Source organism: Pangasianodon hypophthalmus, chromosome 14, assembly GCF_027358585.1.
Source record: "Pangasianodon hypophthalmus isolate fPanHyp1 chromosome 14, fPanHyp1.pri, whole genome shotgun sequence".
In the NCBI taxonomy this organism is placed as follows: Eukaryota; Metazoa; Chordata; class Actinopteri; order Siluriformes; family Pangasiidae; genus Pangasianodon; species Pangasianodon hypophthalmus.
In genome coordinates this window covers 14,288,522-14,310,791 of record NC_069723.1, presented here as the reverse complement: position 1 = coordinate 14,310,791, position 22,270 = coordinate 14,288,522, and the positions used below count along the sequence as shown (strand labels likewise).

Genomic DNA, 22,270 nt, shown 5'->3' with positions numbered 1-22,270 from the left:
TTTGCACTCCTCACAAGAGTTCCAGCCTCTTTCTAAATAATGTCACTGTTGTAGAGGAATAAAGAATGATTAAGGCATTAAGTTAGAAATAGTTTTATTCAATCCTTCATTAAATATCTAAATTGAAATCAAACCACTTCCCTAATCCTTTATTTATTTATTTATTTTTATTTAATGTTAAAAGTTTAATCAAACAATACCAGAAAGTCTAACAAGGCCTGACGTAGGTTCTACTTTAAATTTATAATTGTATGTCATCAAGGCAGGGATCATTTCATGGTGTGTATGCATATTTGCTTTCATCTGCTTGTATACGTGGGGAAGTTGAGTCACTGGCATCTATTACGTGTGAAGCTGTTAACAATAACCTGTAACATAATAAACAAACTCCACCCCGATCGTTTGCTGTTTCTTACCTGTGTAACATACCTGATAGATATGACAATGCAATGCTTTCAATATTTAAATAAGGCTGGACAATAAATTGCTTATCAGTTGTTATCACTTTATCAGTCTATGCAATACTGATGTTGCAGAATCCTGTAATGTGCAAATGAGCTCCTAAACAAACCAGTGTTTTGTATTCTGGGAATATTCTGACCTCTCAGAGGCCATAACATTTTTACCCATCTTTACCAAAGGTGCCAATAATTCAGAACTGTGTTATGCAGTGATGCTTTCTATTACGTAGACTCGAGTCTGAGCACTTACAGAATGCATCATTTGCATACGCGCGCATCGTTCCAGTACATATTCATACCGAGGAACAGGATAAACTAGTCCTACTGTTCTACATACCATAGCTTCTTTAGAGGTAAGAACAAGACTTGACAACAAAATCCAGGAAGTATTTTAATACAAAACCATCAAAAGAAGAACACACAAGAAACTTCAATTAGTTAATCTAGTAGGCAGTTTTAAATTAACTTCTCTACAAAGAGTTTTGTTGACATAAATTTACATTGTATCTGGTTAAGAAACCGGAACCCATATCTGACACTAATCATGCATTTACAAAAAGAAATAATGTCTTCTCTATGAAAAATAAAACAAAGCATTACAATATACCTTGTACCAATGCTGAGTTCTGAATGACCTCAGTAGAAATCCCAGGCTCTTTCTAAATAACTTCATCGTTGTAGAGAAATAAAGAATGATTAAGGCATTAAGTTACAAATAGTATTTATTCAATCAGTAACAATCAGCACTGGCTATTCTACAGCATTTGAGAACTGTGCAGGTCCCTGGATTAAAATAATACCAGATGTTGAGTGATTTTTTTATACAAATGTCCCAAAGACAAACAACTGAACAGTTTGGAACAGCCTTTTGAGATGTAGAAAAGGCCTTCAGAAACAGTTTACCAAAAAAAAAAAAGAAAAAGAAAAAAAAAGACCAGAATAACAAAAACAGTTATCACGCAATATCTGGCATGATTTAAGGTGCTGTCTATTAAAGATGTTACACAGTTTCTCATAAATCCATTTGGTTTCTATAAAAACACATCTCTGTTATGCAGACTTTGCTAAGCTCTGCAACAAGTAAAGGCACATTTCTGTTTCAGCGCTCTCTGTCCCAAAAGTACTTCAGCATAAATGACTTCCATGATCAGTTTCCACTAATCTGGGAAATCTGAAGGCATTGAGAAGTATTAGCAGTCATTTAGACCCGTAGAGTGCCATAATCAGAGACAGTAATCTTATTTTGGCACAGTATCTAGACTTGTATCAGTGCATAGGGCTGAAATGCTGCTAATATTTCACCTACTTCCTGAAACCGGTTCCTGAAGCTAAGAGGCTGTAAATGTACACCTGTTTCCAGTGAAGCGTGGTTAGCGTCTATCCCAAGTACTAAATTTAAATTCCAATGCATCACTGCAATATTCTGTCAACTTGAAGCCCACACAGTGCACTGCACTGCCACACATAATTTAAACTGAGTCTACTGTGAGCTTCTATCAGTATCAAGTACCAATAAACGGCAACATTAAAGTCAAACAGCGAGCAGACGCTCTGGACTTTGATTATCGAGATGTTCTGTCGCATGTATTTAACATAGTGATAAAAGCAGCACAAATCAGTTGTTTACTTTACGGGTTTAGATGACAGGCCTACGGTGGACAGAACATTAAGGCATTACACATTTGTTAGCATTACTGTACACCTAAATGTCACACACACACTCATTTTCTCAAAATGGGGTTTTAGAACATTCATCCTTCATCTTAAGACAGTCTTAGCTATTACAGCTGCTGCTCAAAGTGACATCGTATTATTATGATTTTCTTTGCATTGACAATTACAGAAACACTCCTTTCGATGTAATATTAAATTCCCTATGGCCTTCACTCATTTTATAAAGCAATGAGAATGTCTGTAGAAAAATACTAACTCTGTAAATGGTATATTTCCACAAGAAAAGATTACTCACAGGAATTCTGTACTTTTCTCATCATTTTGGTGTAGTTTTATAGCAAATTAATTATCTTTGCTTGTGAACTGAAGGCCTTGAGACACAAGTTCAGCTCGCACTGCATCAGATATAAATCTTTTATCACTCACAAACGAATGGCGAAAACTTTCTGGATTCACAAAGACATAAATATAAACCTAAATCTGGACATGTCAAGATGAATTCTGAGTATCTTCATCAAACACTGCAGTAGCAGAGAATAGCAAGAGTAATGCAGTTAACTAAGTGAAACTGAGTAAAAGTGAGTTGTATGTGGTATTTCATTCTTGATACTTGGTTACGTCTTCCCTAGACTTAATAACAGCGACAATCCTGTAAGGATGGGATATCTCGAGATATTTCCTGTCAGGTTTAGTCCACTCTTTCACTGACTGGGTGCTCAAAATCACCTAGAGTTTGCGGGACCTATTTTGGTGTCACCTGCTCTGTGGCATTCAGTGATTTTTCAGGCCTGTCAAACTGTCACCGTGTTCCATCATGCTCGTCAAACAAGTCACACAGATTTGGCCCTATGCAGCCTACAGCTGTCATCATGGGACGTGGGAGTGTCACTGTTGTGCTCTGCTTAGACAGGTGTGCAATACTGACATTGTACAATTAAGCATTGCTATTGGTGAAAGTGAATCTTTTTTGTTTGGAGAGCTTATAATCCTGCTGCCTTTGCATTCCACATAACCAGTGCATTTGTGTGAACAGATTTTGGTCGTTTAGGTTTAAACTGGAGCTGTAACAAATGTGCTAGAAAATTATTAAATTATTTGCAAAACTACATCCTGAATCTAAGAAGTCCATGTAATGTTCCAGCACTGTAGTAAGTGCAGTAGTTTCAAGCCACACACTATAGAATTTAACAAACACAAACCTGCTTGACAGCTAAACACAAGAAAAAAATTATTGCTAGTGTATCATTATTCTATTCTTCACAGTTCAACCAGTTCAACAGTTGCTGGTAAGTCAAATGAAGCAGCAGGGCGATGATGGCTCTTCCATGGGCAAAGATGAGAAAAAGACGAGAAAGAGTTTTTAATCCTCCAACCAAAGATGCGCTGGTTCAAGATCGGAAAACGTGCACGGCCCGGACCACATACTGTCTGCAGATGGGGCATTCGCTCATGCGCTTGCCGCACTTTGTGCACGTGACCATGTGTCCGCATTCCAGGAGCACACAGTCGATTGGCGAGTCCATGCAGATCTTGCACAAGTTTTCTTCCATGTTGGCCGGCGCTGTAGAATCTGTATGTAACACAGGAAAGGACACAGGAAAATAAACAGTGTATATTATATACGATGGATAAGTTGACAGCTTTCTTCAGTAATTTCATCAGCTTGTTTAGACTATACCCTTGACATTGCAAAACAAAATTTGTTTTCTACTGTAGTGAGGCTACAACATAGCTCATGCTTTTTCCTCATGTTCCAGATGTTTGGTTTTCATACCAAAAAAGAAAAAAAATCATTGTCAAAAAAGGAAAACTTGGAATTGAGTAAGAATTAGGAAATGCCTAAAGGCAACCTTAGTTACAGTTGAAACTAAAGAGGAGGGGTATTCAAGGTCCAGCTACATAAAATCCCTTGCTTCAAAAGTTCCCAACATAACAACAGTTACCATCAGATTATGCTTTGATTCACACTGGTGTTGTGACACATGTTACCAATTTTAACCATCGCTACAGACTCTAAACAGATGAGACGTTTGTTTCGAAGTAGAGAATAAACATGTACTTCTCTGACCAATCATCTTTAAACATTCTGTTCTTGTCAATTTTTTTTAAACAGTCTATGGCATCGTATCACTAATCAGACCAGAGAGGCTAAATCTGTGAAAATCCGTTCTTTTCCGCCTTTAGCTAAATAATTTACCTAAATGCATGTGATTGGATAAGCTGCAACAGAGGATCTGCTACAGAAGTCACAAAGGTTCGTGGTTAGAAAACTGGAGTTGTTGGAATATGGCTAGTGTTTTTCTCTTACACTGGTTCCACTGCAGTATTTTTTGAGTTCTTGGTCCAGTCTGTTTAAATACTTAGCTGATGACCCCCGGTCCAGAGCCTGTATTACTTTAAGAACAGAATTAGCCATAGTTTTTCCAAAATGTTTTTATTATTATTATTATTATTATTATTATTATTATTATTATTATTATTATTATTATTATTATTTCTGTGCTTTTCTAGTTCTTGGAAATAAGTGTCTTTATATTTTCCCAGACGTGTGCCAGAACCCTGTACATGTTACAAAATATATTTAGTAAAAATCAACAAAGCTGTATCCTGAAAGACAGGAAGGAATTATGACCATCATTTATGCTTTTTGTAATGTTTCATAACAGCCTAAATTCTGACTTTTACTAGACCTTTAAATCACTAACCAAATAAACCTGGGAAAAAACATTTAAATCAATTTGTGATGTAATAAAATTATCTGTGTCATATGAACAGCTGGTAACAGGTTCTGGGCTTCTAATAAATTATATCACAATTAAAATATTCAGTATAGCCCAAGACTATATTTTTAACTAAGGATCATTCAGATGAAATGTTTAGTCTCCATCATGACACTTGCTTAGTACATCACTGGCATTAGAAACTGGAAAAGGGAAAAATAGAGCCTAGCAGGCAATGTACAGGCAATGATATTCTTTAAAAAAAAAAAAAGGTGATGCTCTAAATGACCTGTGTAGCCAAATGAGTAAGATTTTTTTTTACATTTCTGCGTCATATAAGATTTACAGAAAGAAAATTAAATGCTTTTCATCTTTTCATCATTTGTCAGTATGTATCTTATACAAGACTTGCCATGCTACATTTATACAGCATTACCAGCGTGTTTTATGTGTCCAAGCTCACATATCTTACTTTACATACAACAAATATGGACTCCGTAACCTCCCTTTACTCGTTCAACTTTTAACACTATCAGTCGTTCATCACGGGCATGTGTATATGTCTCACCTAGGTTTTGCAGATCCTTCTGGTCATGGTAGAGGCGTGTGACTCGCTCCATCAGTTCCCATTTTTCACAACATCCCTTGTAGTTGACGAAGTTCCTGGCCAAGATTTCCTTTAACTGACGCACACTCAGCGCCTCGATATCTTCCACTGAGGAAATGTCTGAGAGAGATGCCCGCCGACCCGAGGGCAACGCCTCGTCCGAGTCTGATGACTAAGAGCGAGAAAGAAACATAGCAGGAAATGCATGAAACCAAGAGTGGGTTTGTTTATGGTGAAAAATAAAAATAGGTCTTGAACAGTGGAAACTCATTTAAGGACTTTTAGTTTGGGACAATATTATGACTATTATAAACTAGTTAACCACTTCCTGTAACTCAAACACAAAACCACAACATAATTTGCAAAAAGCTGCACAAGAAGAGTGAGATAAATAACCTGCCTATCTCTCCTATGTGAAACATTATTGCTTACGTTCTCACTTTGTCCATTTGCATGTCCATTTTTTTTTTTTAAATCTATTTTTACTTTTAGAGACATTTCTCTGGTCCTGCTGAATAAAATAGGTGCAAGACTGAAAAGCAGTCCCTGGCTCAGGTCTTCAAAAGCCAATTGTAAACAGTTTAAAGATTTGGTATCTACCTGAGAAATCTACCTCTCTCTCTCTCCTCAAGCTACACATGCAGAATGTAAATGCCACCTTTACATACTGGATGTAAACAGATTACCCAAAACAGGAACTACCAACTAGCACTGTGTGTTTATGAGTCCTAGGCTTAATTTTGATTGGGAATGAAATAAATTTTCAGGTCTGAACAAGTCTGTTTGCCTACAACGTGTTAAAGAAGGCGGCATCTCTCTACATTACGTCACAGCGTTGTTAATGTTGTTTGCTAGAAAAACTCCCTTCCACATATGACCAGGGTAAGAAAGGAGAAATTTATTTGGGGTGATTCCATGACATGATTTTAGCTTCAACATTTATCAGTAATGGGAAACACAATCACTTTGTGAAAATTCATGCCCAAAAAATGTGACTTGTCACTTTTCTATCAGTTATGCAGCGACTGCTGACAGATGAGAAAGCCCACACCCCCATGCAACCAAGTGGCAACCACGTAAAGCAGTTCTAGACTCGAGACACAGAAAGCAGACGAAGAAAAGCCAGAAAGTCCAGCCATGTGCTATCATGCATACCAGGACACACATGAAGTTCTTTACTTAATAAATAGCAGGGCTGGATTCAAGCATGTTATGGCTAAACTGCACGTCTGATCTTTGTGTCGTAACAATGACAATGACCTTGAGATATTTACTGGATCTCAGATTACATCCTCTCGAGTTTATGATTTACTAGAAATGAATTTATTCTCAGAGAGGAATGGAAAGGAATTCCGTCAGTTATTCCAACTCTGATCAGTAAACTGGGAAAAATTCAGTGATCACACCAAGTTCATCAATAGCGTTTCCACAGTAAGTTCAAATAAGTTTCTCAAGCAAAAAAGGAAATTCCCCTAAAAAACCACAGCTCATAGCCAATGCCACTCAGCCTGATCATGTGTAAAATAGATTTTATTTAAAAAAATGGAGGACGTTGATAATTGTTAATTAAAAGAGGATAAGGCAGACTGTATATATTAAACAAATACTACTGGGATTTTTAAAATGAGAGTCACAATGACTGTCATTTATTATATTTCTCTTGTTGGATAATAGTGTGACTCGTCATAATTACTATAATTATCAGCTTCTGACTTTGTTGAACTCGTGCCTACCAGCTGAGAACTCTGAAAGCTCTGACTTGACATGTGATCAGCTTCTACAGGTGTGTTAGAGAATAATGTTAAGATATAACTGGATATGTATCTATCAAACATTCCCTATCATTTTCTAGTACTGGATGCATACTAAATAGTTTAGTTTTAGCTTTCTATCTACAAACTAGTTAAAGGCCGGAGTTGTCCGAGATTCTATATAAACAACATATTTCCTATAAACAGCATTAAGTAATCTCATAATTATCTAATTCTGATATGATGCCACTCATGTTTACATCCCTGTCTTATTATATAATACAACAATTAACAAAAAAAGGGTGAATTATCATTAGTTAGGGCTTTTGACCAACCTATAAGAGTATTTCTTAGCTAAACTGTATTTTTATGGTTACACAAACATAGATATTTCCTTCACAAAACTACTACTGATTAATAAGTTTTTTGCAAAAATGAGATTCCATCTCAAAGAGTAAACACATTTCCCTTTTTAACACCAAGTCTGATGTCAGGAATAAAAATCATGCTGAGTGAATAAATTATATAAATGAAAAAGCAGAGCATGGTCTAAGTCTACTAGCTAGGAACTAAATGAAGGAGAGGACATTTTAAATATCTCAATTTTGTCCTCCTAGAGAGAGACATTAAGAACAAGCCATTCAAAGGTAAATTGCACAGTTTAAACTGAGTAATTGTGTTTTTTTTCCCCTCAGTGCTCCAAAGTGTCACTGCTCCTTTTCTTGTCCTCTTCTTCGTTTCAAACTCCTAGCTGTGTAGCAGCAACAGGGATATAAAACACTGATGTAAGGCTACCTGGCATTCCTGTGCCCCCTGAAGCTCTGTCTCCTCAACATCATCTGGCTCCTCTGCCACTGACTCAATCTACAGGTCAAAAATCACACAGCTATAATCAGCCACAGGTAACCACTATGGAAACTACAGCTACATTTCTTGCCATTTTTAAGCAGGTGGGCTAACTGACATCGTTGCCTACATCAAATTGCACATGAAATGGCCTGAGGGTTATAATTGGTATTGGTATGTTGACATATTTCTTTTTAGTAATAGGAAGTCAATGCTGAGGGACATGAGAGCTGCGAGCTAATGATACACCACACATACGCAAATTTGCACAAATACCAGGGGATGATTGTGACTGACTGTGATGAACCTGCTACTGTAGATCAATGACTGGCAGAATTTATTTTAATGACTTGAAGGAGAAAAGGATCCATTTCATGGAATGCAAATTTAATATATGGCCCTAAACTCAGGATGAGTCATCAATATTTCCTTTACCATTTTCCAGGAAAAGACAAATTTAAATGAAAATTTTAGCATTATAAAAAAAAAAGCACACAAACAATTTTGGTATTTTAATATTAACAGGCAAAGGCTAATAAAATGCTTCCTAACATAAACCAGGGTTTTATTTGTATTTTTGATTTGCCAAACTTTGTCAATGTCTTTTGGTTAGTGGACGAAATAATCTGCCAATCATTTGCATTGCTAGTTTAAACTCTTTCCTGCTTTTTTATTACATAAAAAGAGTTGGAAGTAGACAGGACTATGTACATATTGCTAGTTTCAGTGTTTCAAAGAACATTGCTTCAAGGACAGTCCACTTTAAATTAACTATGGTTATGATGATACTACCACAAATAAATTACCACATTGCCACCAGTTTGGCCTACAGCTACAGTGATGAGGATTGCTGTTACTGCAGTGTGTCCAATTTTTTGTTTTGGCTGTTTAATTCCAAAACACAGTTTAGAAAAAGCTTATGTAAAAATGAATTACAACTATTCTGGTACATTACAGGTGGCCTCAAGAACACAACATCATACAGGTAAAGAAGACAATATAGACCCTTTAAGGCCCAATATAGACCATTAAAGCATGAACATGGACATTAATATTTTAAATATTTCATAAAAAAGACATTTTTAGGAAGGAAAACCCAACAAGTTAGTCAGCTAGGGTATTTTCTGTGCTTTTACAAAAACTCTCTGATAGCCTTGAAATGATGTACATCTTAAAGGAGTAATAGCCACTAACTCAGGAAACAGTCTTATGTAAAGGAAGTTCATGTGCAGCCAAAACTAGGACACTACCCACAAAAAATTTCACATGTTACACAATGCGCTCATACAACGGTCACTATGGAATAGCTCTGAGATACGCCATTTTAGTTTTTGCTTTTCATCCAATACTGGGTTTTTCTTTCCTAGAACTGTTTCATTCCCAGAATGTTCTCTAACTTTTACCCATTTCTCCTTCAGGTCCTAACTGCTAGCTCTAACATTGTTCCCAGATGGTTCAAAATGCATCAGCGCAAAGGTCCAGTGTAGATATAAAAAAGTATAATAATACAATCTAACATTTTTTTTTCTCTTGGAGGAGACTGATATGATAAATCACTCTGAATCAGGAACTGTTGACGATTGATGGAAGCAAAGAGTGACATTATTAATAACAAAAACACAAAAATTTTTTTACCACAGCACTGTTGAATTCTCCAATCTGATTGGTCAGAAGGTGTTGATTACTTTTCTGTAACACTACAGCTCTTACAGTAGTGGCAGTTGTAAATCAAATCATAGGTTTATATTAACACGCTTGTTCAAGTATGTTATCATTTCTATACTAACAAATTACACAGGGACTTTTATGGGGGACGCTCCAGATAAATGTGTATAAATGTGAAACTGTTAATATGTTGAAGTTTTCTGTTCTGTTTCTGAAGATGTTTATTTGACGTTTATGAAAGAGGTCAGTGCTTTGTAACAGTCAGGGGTAGAGCTGTAATTTCAAGTTTTCTGACACGAATGAGTCTTCAGGGTTCAGGGAGGGTTTTGCAATTTCTGTAACTTGATAAACTGCATTTGTTTTGTCTTATTAACTTCAAGACAGAAAAAAGAGAGCTTGTTGAGGGAACAGCTGTTATACATGCTATAATGTAAGCAATAACAGAAGTACCTTGTTTTCATAGGTGTTCCACAACATTAAATGTAAGTGGAAAAAGTACGATTTTCTTTAATAAATTAAAAAAAAAGTTAGTTAAAATGTTAGTGTTGGCAAACTGCACAGTTTGGGATGTGCTGGACAGTAACTGGACAATATTGTTCTATCTTCATATACTTATCTACCAAAAAAAAACAATCGGACTTAGTACCCATCAAACTGTAAACATTTTAAAAAACTTATTAAAACTATACTAGGTGGTCAGCAGTGAGGACCTCCTCTTCTCCTTACCTGCTCGTCCTCTGCAGTCTGTGACTGGGAGGTCAGGTCTGTCACAACACCACTCCCTGTAGAGGACTGCTCAGTGATTGTGGTTGGTTCAGAGATCGTTTCCTGCTCAGACAGAGGTGTGTGTGCATGTGTCTCGCTTGGTGTGGATGCATCAGAGGTAGGGGTCTGCTGACCAAGGACCAGCTCCACAAGTTCCTCTTTCTCTCTGCACATTTGTGTAGGGACTTCATGCAAATGAAGGTAGTCCCTCAAGTCCTTTACTTTTAGCTTCATCAGCTCTGCCCGCTCAAACATGGTACCATGGAAACGCTGACACGTGTGGCACAACCGTGGATGAGGCTCTAACTGAGCGGAGCAGCGGCTACAGTAATTCTTTTTGCAGTCTACACATACATGCTGAAATGAGCAAAAAAAAAAAAAAAGAGTGATGGTCATCTCTGAGTGATGGACAGGATGTGCACATGGAAATATTGTGCAATATGAATTGTACATGAAAATGAATATGGAATATGTATCATTTATGATTGATTTGGTAACCAGTAGAAAGTGTTCAATGTCTGAGTCCTCTCAGCTGTGAGCTGATCAATGATGCATACACACACACACGGCAGTGTTCTCTTTAGCCATATCTCACACATTTCTCGCAAATTAAAACAAATCTGATCCTAATAAATTGTTATATGTTAACTGTAAGGACACAGTGTGTGGCATGTTTAGATTTCATGTTATTTTTAAGGGCCAGGACATTATTTGACTAGTGTAATCTCACAGCTGTTGTTTGCGAAAGTTGTGGAAGTCCATCTTTTCAGACAAATCAGCATTCCATCTGATCTACTTCATACAAAAATTATTTGATCTGTACTAAATAAAACATCTTGCTATTTGGCTGCATATGAGTAATGACTTAGACAGAGTGCAGTGCTCTGTCCATTTCCTGTGTTCTTCATTTAGTAAATAAATCCTATTTTTCCAATAGATTATGAGTTGCTGAACTTTACTGCAGTGTTCCCAGGGAAATCCCAAAAAAGTTCCCAGAAGAGGCTGTACTATAACAAGTCATATGTTAAAAACCATGATATTGGGTACAGATCATGATTTCTTCATAGTGGATAATAAATATTCTAGATATACTATGCTTAAAGCTGACTGCCAACAATGAAATGTCTTTTATCTTAATTTAAACTTTAATTTAAACGTAATTTTAGTTTTACATCTGAAAGTTCTACTTAGCTCAGTTTGGTGTTGTTCTTCAATCTGATGCCAGCGTGTTTTCATATTCTCAGTACATCAGCGTAACCACTAATTACCAAACCCTTCAAGTGTGTGAAATGGGTGTGTTATCTAATTGGGGAGATTCCTTAGAACACCTACCCTGGTGGAAATTATTTAAAGTAGAAAGATGTTTCACTAATAATGATTCAAGTTGCTCAAGCATATATTTTTATTAAGCTTAACTGATCACAGGCCAAGGAAGGCACTCAAGATACCTACTACACCTCGTTTACCTCAAAGCACTTCAAGCTTACGACAGGAAAATACAAAATATATGTCGGTTACACATTTTCATATCATTGTATCATAGGTTTCTTAGCATTTTACTATCAAGTCTAATTAAAGTATTGTGTCTCCATAAATTATTCAATCCCATAACAGTTGTTCTTCTGTCTCGGGAGAGCTTCCCCTCACCACATTCCAGGGATGAGAAGTGTCCAGACGCCCAAGTCAAAGACACTTCTTATCTGGTATGACTTTTTCTTCTATCTGTTGCACACTAGTTTGAGAAGCTAGTAAAACCAATCACCCACACTCATTGTACAAAACATTCTATGTCTGAAATACAATAATAAGCACATATAAGCACAGAATAAAATTCATACCAGCGTTTGTAAACAGGATAAACGCTTAGTTAATCAGCTAAAATGAAACATAAAAATGTCGACATTTACACAGTATACTGCCTGAATGAGTGCCACAGACTGGGATTTCTATCATCACTCAATGGATCCTGTGTGATAACCATTTCTGTGAACCCCAGAGCTGGAGGGGGGAAAAAAATGTAAAAAATCTGTGGATGTTCATTACCTTTCTTTCAAGAGCATCAAAGCGGCCTCCACATGCCTTACACGTGTGCTCTGGAGCTGTTGGAGATGGGTAGCTGCTGTAGCCAGAGTTAGTATACGCCTGATGGCGTGAGCTAGATCGACGGCTGCTGCTTTCCTCCACAGTGGGTGAGTCCAGACAGAGCCAGTTACAACAACTGGCCCACATACTCCAAACTTCCTTTACAAAAAAAAAAAACAACAGAAACAAAATGCTGAAACCATTTTAAAATAAATTTGCTATAATTTCACTCCAATATGCTCTCAAAAACAAACTAGGCCCTTGGGATACTTGAAGTGTATCATTTACACTAATATGATGTTACTGATGTGTAGCATCTCGTTATGTCTTGATGTGAGCTAGTACTTTAAATCTTTTTTTTTTTTTTTGTGTGTAGCAAAGTACTAAAAACCATCCATTTTCTGTAAACGATGATCCTACACAGGGTCACAGGGAGCCTGGATCCTGTCCCAGGGAACTCGGGGCTCAAGGCAGGGAACACCCTGGATGGGGTGCCAACCCATCGCAAGGCACAATCACACACACACTCACACCCTTTCACACACTACGGACAATTAACAGATGCCAATCAGCCTACAACGCATGACTTTGGACTGGGGGAGGAAACCAGAGTACCCCGAAGCACGAGAACATGCAAACTCCACAAATGCAGGACAGAGGCGGGAATCAAACTCCCACCCAGGAGGTGAGAAGCAACAGTTCTAACCACTAAGCCACCGTGCCCCCAATGCTAAAAACCGAGAGCACATTATCAGCATAAACAGAGGCATGCATCTGCACAACCAAATGCATGCATTATGAAATCACTAGTTTCATTTGCAACATGCTACTTAGTTTGATAGTTCATTCATGGAGCATTGTCTAATCATCCAGATGGTGGCCTAAGTGTCTCAACATTGGACAGCTGCTCTTAGCTGCTAGACATTATGGACTTATGTTGGTGATTTGAAAGACAGTAAATGGAGAACTCTCTAGAATTAGAGAAATAAAAGCTTGAAGTGGAAATTGCTGTATCAGAGACACAACTGGACTCCTCTTATCAAGAACACTAGGATCTAAGCACTGCGGAGAGAGTTTACTAGGTCAGAGTACCAGCAGGTGGTTTGGTGCTTGGTTGCTGAAGTAGGACTCCTATCATTTATTCAGAGAGTGTGTGCAGGCTGAGATACAAGAGCCTTGCCACACAGCTCCTACTAGGATGACACTCATTTTGAAACACACAAAAGAAGCCACCCAAGCCTGGCTGTTTCGAAATATCTTTGGTTGCATCGAGCCAACGTTCTGCAAATAAATGCTGCACTTATGAGCTCCTATCACTGAAGACCAAAGCCAAAGCCTGGTTTAATATGAGATCATAAATACTCATAAAATGAGGTCTTTGTGATATTTCAGCAGTCTCTAAGCCTACTAATGATGTAAAGGTATGTCCGCTACTCATGTGTTCATAAAGATTAATAAGTGATCATTTCAATGCAAACTGCCCTCATTTGTACTCAGATTCTAACTGTATTCATTGTCTATTTGTCTATATGTCTATATGTTTGAGAATAATATGCAATGTCATCTCAAATAGCAACTTTTTTCCCAGTATTAAAGCATACAGGTTATTCTTTTACTGTTACGAGTTTTATGCAGCTCTTTAGAAGCATGCTAAATGTATTAATTCTATATTTAATAGCCTTAAGTACATGTTCATGACGTGGCTTTTTACATTACGATGCATGCATATGGGAATTACTTTTACTTTTTTTTTTAATTTTAAGCTATTATGTCTTTTTCCATAGTATTTAATGTTTTTCTCCCAAGGTCAAGGCTAGACAGGAAGTGCATCCGTCTGTCTGTGAGAGAAGGTCAGGGCAAAATGTAAGCACAATAATTTTGCTTCCATAAGAAATTATGTGGTACCAAATGGTTGTTAAGAACAGCAAAAATAAAAACTCGATGCACAGTATAAAAATAGCTATGTTTCATTTCACTGTAACTTCAGTTCTTTTTTGCAGAACAGACATTCCTCATTGCTCGTGTCTCCCCAACCAATCCTTCCTCCCCATTTTACTTGTTTTCATAAAAATAGCGCTGATAGACATCATAGCTCTCTTGTTTATTTTTGTGACAAAGTGGGATTTGGGGATGAAGCCAGCTGGGATCTATCTCTCCAGGTGAAAGATCATTTTGTTTGTGAGCCTCGTCGCAATTGCTTGTACAGCGTGCACACCGCTACGTCCACAAAACAACAGAGTGATAAAAGTGGTGTATTGTGAGCAAATCATGGTGTTGACTAGGCATTAGTGTAATGGTTTTATTGGTTTAAAACATTAATCCAGAATTCATTTATTGTAATTATTGTCACAGAGGTGTATATATTGAATATTTTACAACGGCTCTGAACACAGTTCAGCCAAATAGCTTTCAGAACCAAAAATATAATTATAATATTTACATTAATGCTGCCTAAATCCAGCATGGACCTTCATGCTAATAATGTCATTCATGTATACTTTGCTATTTCAAGCTATTACACATTTTCAGAACTCTTTACAGGCACCTGTGTATATGTAAAATTGTATTTTGACAAAATCAGTGTAACAGAAGACCTACTGAAGTCACCTCATATAAACAGCTTGCTATCTGCCTAGATGACAAAGTGACACTTAAAAATGACAGAAGTGGAACTGTATTTTAGCCACTAATTTGGAGATATCCACAATATATAAAGCTAACAATTTGTGAATATATGACATAATAAAAGGCAATAATTTATAAATTATCATGACTCTAAGTTACTATTAACGTTTTTCTCGCCTGTGAAAAAAGGCCATGTACCGGCAGCTCATGTGTAAAGCAAACCCACGAAAGAGAATGCTAGAACAAACGAAGGTATCCAATAACAAGGAAGCAAAGGCACAGCAGGACTACCCGCACTCTACTGTCCTCTATTAATAGTCTACAGTGGCAACCCAAGTCAAACACAAAGACACAACTGCTTCCATGGCTACACAGACAGATTCACATTGCCCTGGGGTAATAGTTTCTAAATGAAGACAAACAGCAACAGCAGTGAAGAAGAAGGTTAGGCAAAGCCATGTTAAAGAACATTTTAAAATTATAATATCATGCAAGAAATTCAAACTTGTATTGGAGCTGGAACAAATGAAAAATTCACAGTATGGCATCTGCACCCATTATCACAGAGACAAATCACTTCATTCGTAATATACCTCTTCTCAGTTAAACAGATAGCTAGTTACAGTATATGAATCACATTTAAGCATGACTTTTTCCATCAGTCTGCTGTGGTACGTTAATGTTAACTAGCCACCTTTGATGATACTAGATAATACTGCAAGAGGAGGGTGCTGTACTATTAATTAAAGCAATGTCTGTGTTTCAAAGTATACCTTAGTGTCTGTTTGTCCAGACTGAAAGTAACATTTATTTGCAGTAAGATGTAAAGATGAGAGAAATTTTAAAAACATGTAGTCATAGCAAATCAAGTCTGCTTACATTTTCAAAATCACGTTAAAGCCCATGTAGAGGAACGCTGCAAATATCAGCTGCAGAAACTACTATAATAATTTTTGAAAATGCTTTCGTCTTTACATTCAATAGTTTGTTAAAAACATACAGTTTAGTAGTACAAGTAACTGTCAATAAGCCAGGCTAACATTTTCCTATTACAGTATATTTTCATACCCGTATATTACACCCCTATTCTATATTTATTGATCATTTCACCCTAAAACAACATGATTTTGACAACATTATTCCAGACAAATTAGAAAATAATTTTCACACGAGAACTCAGAAAATGTCAGTGCCAATCACTAACATTTTCATATTTAACTGAAGCACAAGGTATTGAAGCTGAAGTTGTAGGGGAAAATATCACATTGAAATAATTCCTGATATGCTTCCTGATAAACGGACGGCTCATTTTGCCTCTATGTTTTAAGAGCTCGTTGTAGAAAAGTGAGTGCTGTGATCTAACAGAAATATAGTTCTGAAACAACACTTTGGTGGAAAAGTGAAAGGAAAAAAAGGAATACTCCATATTTCCACTACGTTTTAACAGTGATTTAATCAAATTCATCAGGTGTATTCTTACATGCGTACTAGAACAAATATCACCTTGATGATATGCGCAGATAATGTCCGTCTCTTTCATTCATATTAGCCGTTGCCAGGAAGCACAGCAGGCCATGCAAAGTTCAACACGGCAGCAGGGGCACTCCCTCAGTCCCTGCTCACCAAATGACATGCCACTGTCAGTGCTTCTGTACAGCCCCATAGCACAGGCCCAAACGAACAATAACGCTGCTCTGGCAAGACAGCTTGCAGAGAAAAAGGAAAGAGGACACTACTGACTGCTCACAATAACTGCAGAAAGATATGCAGCTCGTGTCTGTGGAAAATACAGAACAAATTCAAGTCTTCTACATTTCTAGGCTTTAGCACACCATACAAGTAAGGAATAAAACTTTACAGGGTGTGCTATTACAGGAAAATAATCAACGACTGGGCAGTGTGGTCATTACCACTTCAAAATGAATTATTCTGAAGTGTTTTATTCCTCCTATACCAAAGTAATTTAAGTGCCGTGTTATATTCCTCTTATAACAAAGTAATTTGAAAAATGCCACTCCTTTTCTATTTATAAAAAACTTCAAAATACCAACAATCACACTTGCAATTTAATCCATGTCTGTAGAGCCGCTCTCTCGTACAAGTCCCAATGTATGTTACTACAGAAACAATAACATATAAGAACGAGTGCATTGACATAAACCTGTGATTTGCCTTACAGCCAGAACTACTATTAGAGCTATGAAAAAAAAAAAAAAAAGATAAAAAGATAACAGCCTTATTTCTAGCCTCATCCCAAAACTATCACTGCACTTTAACACTTCACATTTGAAATTACTTTCAATAATTTAGAAATAAGACTAAAATTAATATACTGACAATTATATATGGTTAATCGGTATGGTTCATATTAAACACTGAAAGTGCGTAAATGACAAATCCACGTGTGAATTATATTCATTCACAAAAGCGAATTCACAGTAATCCGTCGCAAAAACCATAAACACAAGCAAATGCTAGAATAGCAGTAAGAGTCTCTTTACTAAAACTCCCCTAAATCTGTTCATGTATGAATCACTGAGACTAAATTATTAGATCAGTTCCCTTTTCTATTGTTCCCATGTTCCTGTATGTGCAACTAATTTCTCATTGTGTAAACATCCATGTATTCAATGCAGTGTCACAAAGTAGCTGTTACTTTCACTTTGGGCCTGCTCTCACCACACATGAGCAATTACTCTCACTAATCCCTTGCTCAAAAAATATCTAGATATAGGATCACATCCAAAAATTAAACACTTCCCTAATGTTAGTAAGGCAAACAAATAGCTGCTGTCACACTTTCACTGACTGACTTTTCAATGACATCTTGGGTTTTTAAACTTATTTGTATTATTAGTTGCATTACTGTTTTTCTACACTATAAGGCCAAAGGTTTATGGACATCTGACCATCACACCCATATGTGGTTTTTGAACATCCTATTCCAGATTTAGTCCTCCCTTTACTATTATAATAACCTCCACTCTTCTGGGAAGGATTTCAACTAGATTTTGGAGCATTGCTGTGGGGATATTTGCCCAATCAGCCAAAAGAACATTAGAAGGGCATAGACATAATTACTTCGAATTGGATCGTAGCCATTGTATTGGAAGGTGGGTCTTAAACATTCAACTGACATTCTACTACAAATGTAGTTTGAAAAGCTCCTCCTTGTGAATTGGCTGTCAGATGGGTTGACCTACATGACTCAGCCACGGCAGTGCAACTGGTGATCTTGCACATGACTTGCACATGAAAGCACTTTCTTTTTTGGTTCTTCACAGAATGAACAATTATAGAAGTTTTGGCAGTTGCTAATTTGCAATGTTTGATGTTCCAAGATCACTCATTCCTGGCCCAAGTCATCATAAATGGAATGAAAAACTTGTTTCAAGAACTTGAAAACACTTGAAACAGAAGAGAAAAGCATTCACCCTATTGGTAAGAGATCACGAGTTTGAATCCTAACGATGCCGTAGCCTTATAGGCCAACCTTTCAGAAGACACTAGCCACTCGTGGGCTAATGTATGCAGAAGAGGGCAGACAGAGCTTTTCTCTAAGCGTGTTACGCTGCCCTGAGACACAGCATGAGCAGAAGTTCCAAAAGATGGAGGAAGTACGTGTTAGCCTTCACTCTCCCCGGGTGGTGGCTGTGGTATGATGTTGGGAGAGATGAGTGGTGGGTGGGAAATGTCAAGTGAACAAAGTGGGGAGAAAATTGAAGGGGAAAACACCTGAAGGAAAATGCTACGAGCTTCATTGGGTCACATGACCAGGCATGTAGCAGACTGTCCACATACCTGAAGCAAAGAATTCACTACACCTCCCTCTCCTCCTAGCAGAACATGGCTAATAAGATCTGCGACCTGCAGATAGCACAAATCAAACTTTGGTACACTAAACCTCCAGTATCACCTCAACCTTGTATCACCTGGCGAACAACTGATAAAACCACGTCAAAGAAATACTCCCCACTGCATCTGTATTGCATGCACGATCAACACAACAGAATTTCAACGTTTCCATACACTGAGAAAAGAACAAACTGTTTATTCAAAACACACATACAAGTCTAAGGGCAGCTGTTGAGTCAGTCAATAAATGTTTATACATAACACACAGTTTTGTACAATTTTTCAGTACAAAACACATTTGTAAATTAGCCTAATCTTTAAATTTGTATAATTTGTCCTTTCCTAGCTGGGACTACTTATTCAGAGGGAGGAATATGTGGTTATGCGTTATTAATGTAAACACGGGAATCAGGACATACCTCAGTTTCTCTCTGAACGTCCCTGAATCCCAGAAAACCACAATTATTTTTTACTGTATTGCTCACGTGTTGGAAAAATACATAAAACTACATATATAAGTTTGGGGAAGACATTCTTTTAGATCGGTTTCCTCCTAAGACCTCTTTTTTAGACTGTAAAAGTTTGGATTGTTTAAATAATACTTTGTAATACTACTTCAAATATTTATCAACATGATTCAGCAGCCGCCCTTAGACTTCTAGTAATGGCAGGTTTGAGTAAATAGGCTTTCCATTCTATTTTCTTAATACTGACAAATGTGTTGAAATTCATGTCTGGGGTCACATCTGTATTTCTCATACGCTACAGATGTGGTGAATAGAGCTACGATTAGTATTCTTTCAACTATCGAAATGTCACAAAGAGTTAACGAACTGAAATAAGTGGATTAGTTGAAGGTTGTTGAACTGTCCTTACCTTGACTATGATTCAGTGATGGTTGTGTAATGTGTCAGCTTGACAGACGTGCAGCTCATTTCACACACACACACACACACACACACACACACACACACGCATCTAGAGAGAGGAAACAAGACTAGTATGCGAGAATCTGGGAAATGCATCATCATCATCATCATCATCATCACTGCAACATGCAGGAATCATAAATCCCATGACACACATTTCCACTCCCCTATGAGGAAACCTGATCTCTTACACACTCACAGATCAACACTGCAGCTCAAGTGAGCACATGAATAGGAAACTTTTCATTCAGGAAACGGTTCTGTTTCTTTCTGGAATGTTTTTCAGTTACAAAGAGCTGATGAAATGGCCAAGAGCACAGCTGACAAACTGAAATGATAACAATAGGAGGATAAATGAGATGAGTGAGCTGGGACTGCTCTACATGGCAACACTTTTACAAGGCAGTGTTAAAGAAAGTTCAAATCAGAGCACTATCATTTTCATCACAGGCTCAGAAAACAAACAAAAAACAACCCTTTATAGCTTTATACACATATTTCCAGCTGACTGAACCCGGTCAGTATTCAACCCACAAGTTCACTGGAACTCTCTAACCATGTGTTAGACTGAACTTCAGCTAGACAGTCGAGTGTAAAGCCACACAGAGCAGCTGAAAGCTTCAGCTCATACTCAGGCTCCACTTTCTCTCTGTCCTCGTCGAGGTTCAAACTCAAGCGAGATAACTTACTCACTTTTCATACCTGCAAAACGTACCTCACTTCCCAACTTGTCGAGACTTCAAAAGTTCTCTCTAGTCCACCAAAAACACAATCCGGAGATTATTTTCCAGTGTACGCAAAACCAAGTTTCTCCAATAATCCTACTACGCGACTCGAAGCCAATGAGTTCATAGTAAAAACTCGTCCACTTCCACTTCAACGCCTCAGTCGCTATTGTTGGTAGTTTTGTAGGTACGTGCGCGTGACCTTTGGCAACGTCACAAGGTCGGGAGCGCGCACGTCGTAGGCAGAGGGCATGTCCTAAACTGACTGTGGCTGTGTTCCAAATAGCACACTTGAACACTGCTATACCACCCTGCTGAAACTCCGGCTTGTTTAGACCACATACTAGCTACCAAAACACAGGCTGAGCTGGTCAATGCTGGTAGATCAACATCAACAGCTTAGTGTAATTATACGTATGATTACATTCAGTTTAAAACATATAAACCATATGATCTACACTCCTGAGAAAAAAAAAAAAGGGAAAAAGGAAAAAAGGGAGGCCAAGCCCCAAATGGCAAAATATTAAGCTTTTAATGGTCTTAACCATAAATTATTGGTCAGAAAATGAGCAAGAATTAAACAAATGCACTCCTGAGAGCTGCTGTGCCTCCATTTGCTGGTTTACTTTTGCTGCAGTGAAGTGTTTGGGGAAAAGCTAGAAACCAGGAAACTCACTTATATAGTCTTCTTGTACGCAAAAGAAAAATTATGATAATGATTAAAATGTTTGATGTAAAATTCAGACTAACACACGTCTGTCTGGGTGTGCAAAAGTTTCCAAAGATATCTTCTGGGATGTTTTTTTCCTTAAGAGATTAGTCATTATTTGGTTATCAGCCCCTCCTGATGCAGCCCATCCAGGGCCTGATAACAAGCTCATAAATGACCCAGGATTGATAGAGCAGGGAGAGATCTACAGTATTTGTTTAATTCTTGTTCATTTCCTGACCAATGATTTGTTGTTACGACCATTAAAATGTAACATTTTGCCATATTGGGCTTGGCCCATTTTTTTGCCCAGGAGTGTAATTTTGTACCTGCTGTATTACATTGCACTGCTTGCATATTTATTAATTTGCCTATCTATCTCTTTACTAAATTGATTAATAAATGATCAGGATTTTCCTGCTGACTTGCTGTTGTGTTGTTTTCTAGAAAACTAGTAGCCCTTAGTTTCCTTACTACTGGGGAAATTAGAAACATTTCATGTGCCAACACCTACCAGTTTTACCAGCTCAACCTGTGTTTTGGCCGCTGGTACCTGGACAAACCACACAAGTACTATTTATCTATTCTACACAGTCAGGTCTCTACCTGGAAGTCAAACACACTTGTGGAAGCAGCTCCTCCTCAGACTGTATCATTTAAAATGTCAGTTTATTCAGGTACCAAGAATAATGTGGTACTGTTTCATGGTTCAAGTAGAAAATGATGCAAGGAGACAGTAGAAAATACCAGAATATCAGTATAGCCTTCATTTTGGAACAGAATGGCCAATTTTACCTTCTGAACCAAGATTTAAGTTATGAATTAAAGAGCTTTAAAAAAAAAAAAGATCTACTCC

General features: G+C 37.4%; 1 protein-coding gene across 9 annotated transcripts; it reads right to left on the bottom strand.

Moving 5' to 3' along the window:
* Window positions 1–839: 839 nt before the first annotated feature.
* rffl (ring finger and FYVE-like domain containing E3 ubiquitin protein ligase) lies at window positions 840–21,125 on the bottom strand. 9 transcript variants are annotated; one of them, XM_053239561.1, is made up of 7 exons: window positions 20,683–21,125; window positions 19,928–20,029; window positions 12,533–12,726; window positions 10,451–10,846; window positions 8,009–8,077; window positions 5,424–5,634; window positions 840–3,705 (listed from the first exon to the last, which is right to left on the bottom strand). In XM_053239561.1, the coding sequence occupies exons 3-7, from the start codon at window positions 12,716–12,718 to the stop codon at window positions 3,524–3,526; spliced, it is 1,044 nt and encodes a 347-aa protein (XP_053095536.1). In that variant the 5' UTR covers window positions 12,719–12,726; window positions 19,928–20,029; window positions 20,683–21,125; the 3' UTR covers window positions 840–3,523. The 9 variants fall into 9 exon arrangements, with proteins under 9 accessions (XP_053095536.1, XP_026790597.1, XP_026790598.1 ...); XM_026934796.3 differs by having other exon boundaries at window positions 12,533–12,730; window positions 20,683–21,120; XM_026934797.3 differs by having other exon boundaries at window positions 12,533–12,730; window positions 20,696–21,120.
* Between the last annotated feature and the right edge of the window lie 1,145 nt (window positions 21,126–22,270).

Coding starts and splice junctions, on each gene's coding strand:
- rffl (XM_053239561.1), bottom strand. CDS start 12,718: ATGTGGGCCAGTTGTTGTAACTGGCTCTGTCTGGACTCACCCACTGTG. Junction 10,847..12,532: donor TTGATGCTCTTGAAAGAAAG/GTAATGAACATC, acceptor TGCTCATTTCAG/CATGTATGTGTAGACTGCAA. Junction 3,706..5,423: donor GAAGGATCTGCAAAACCTAG/GTGAGACATATA, acceptor TGTTACATACAG/ATTCTACAGCGCCGGCCAAC.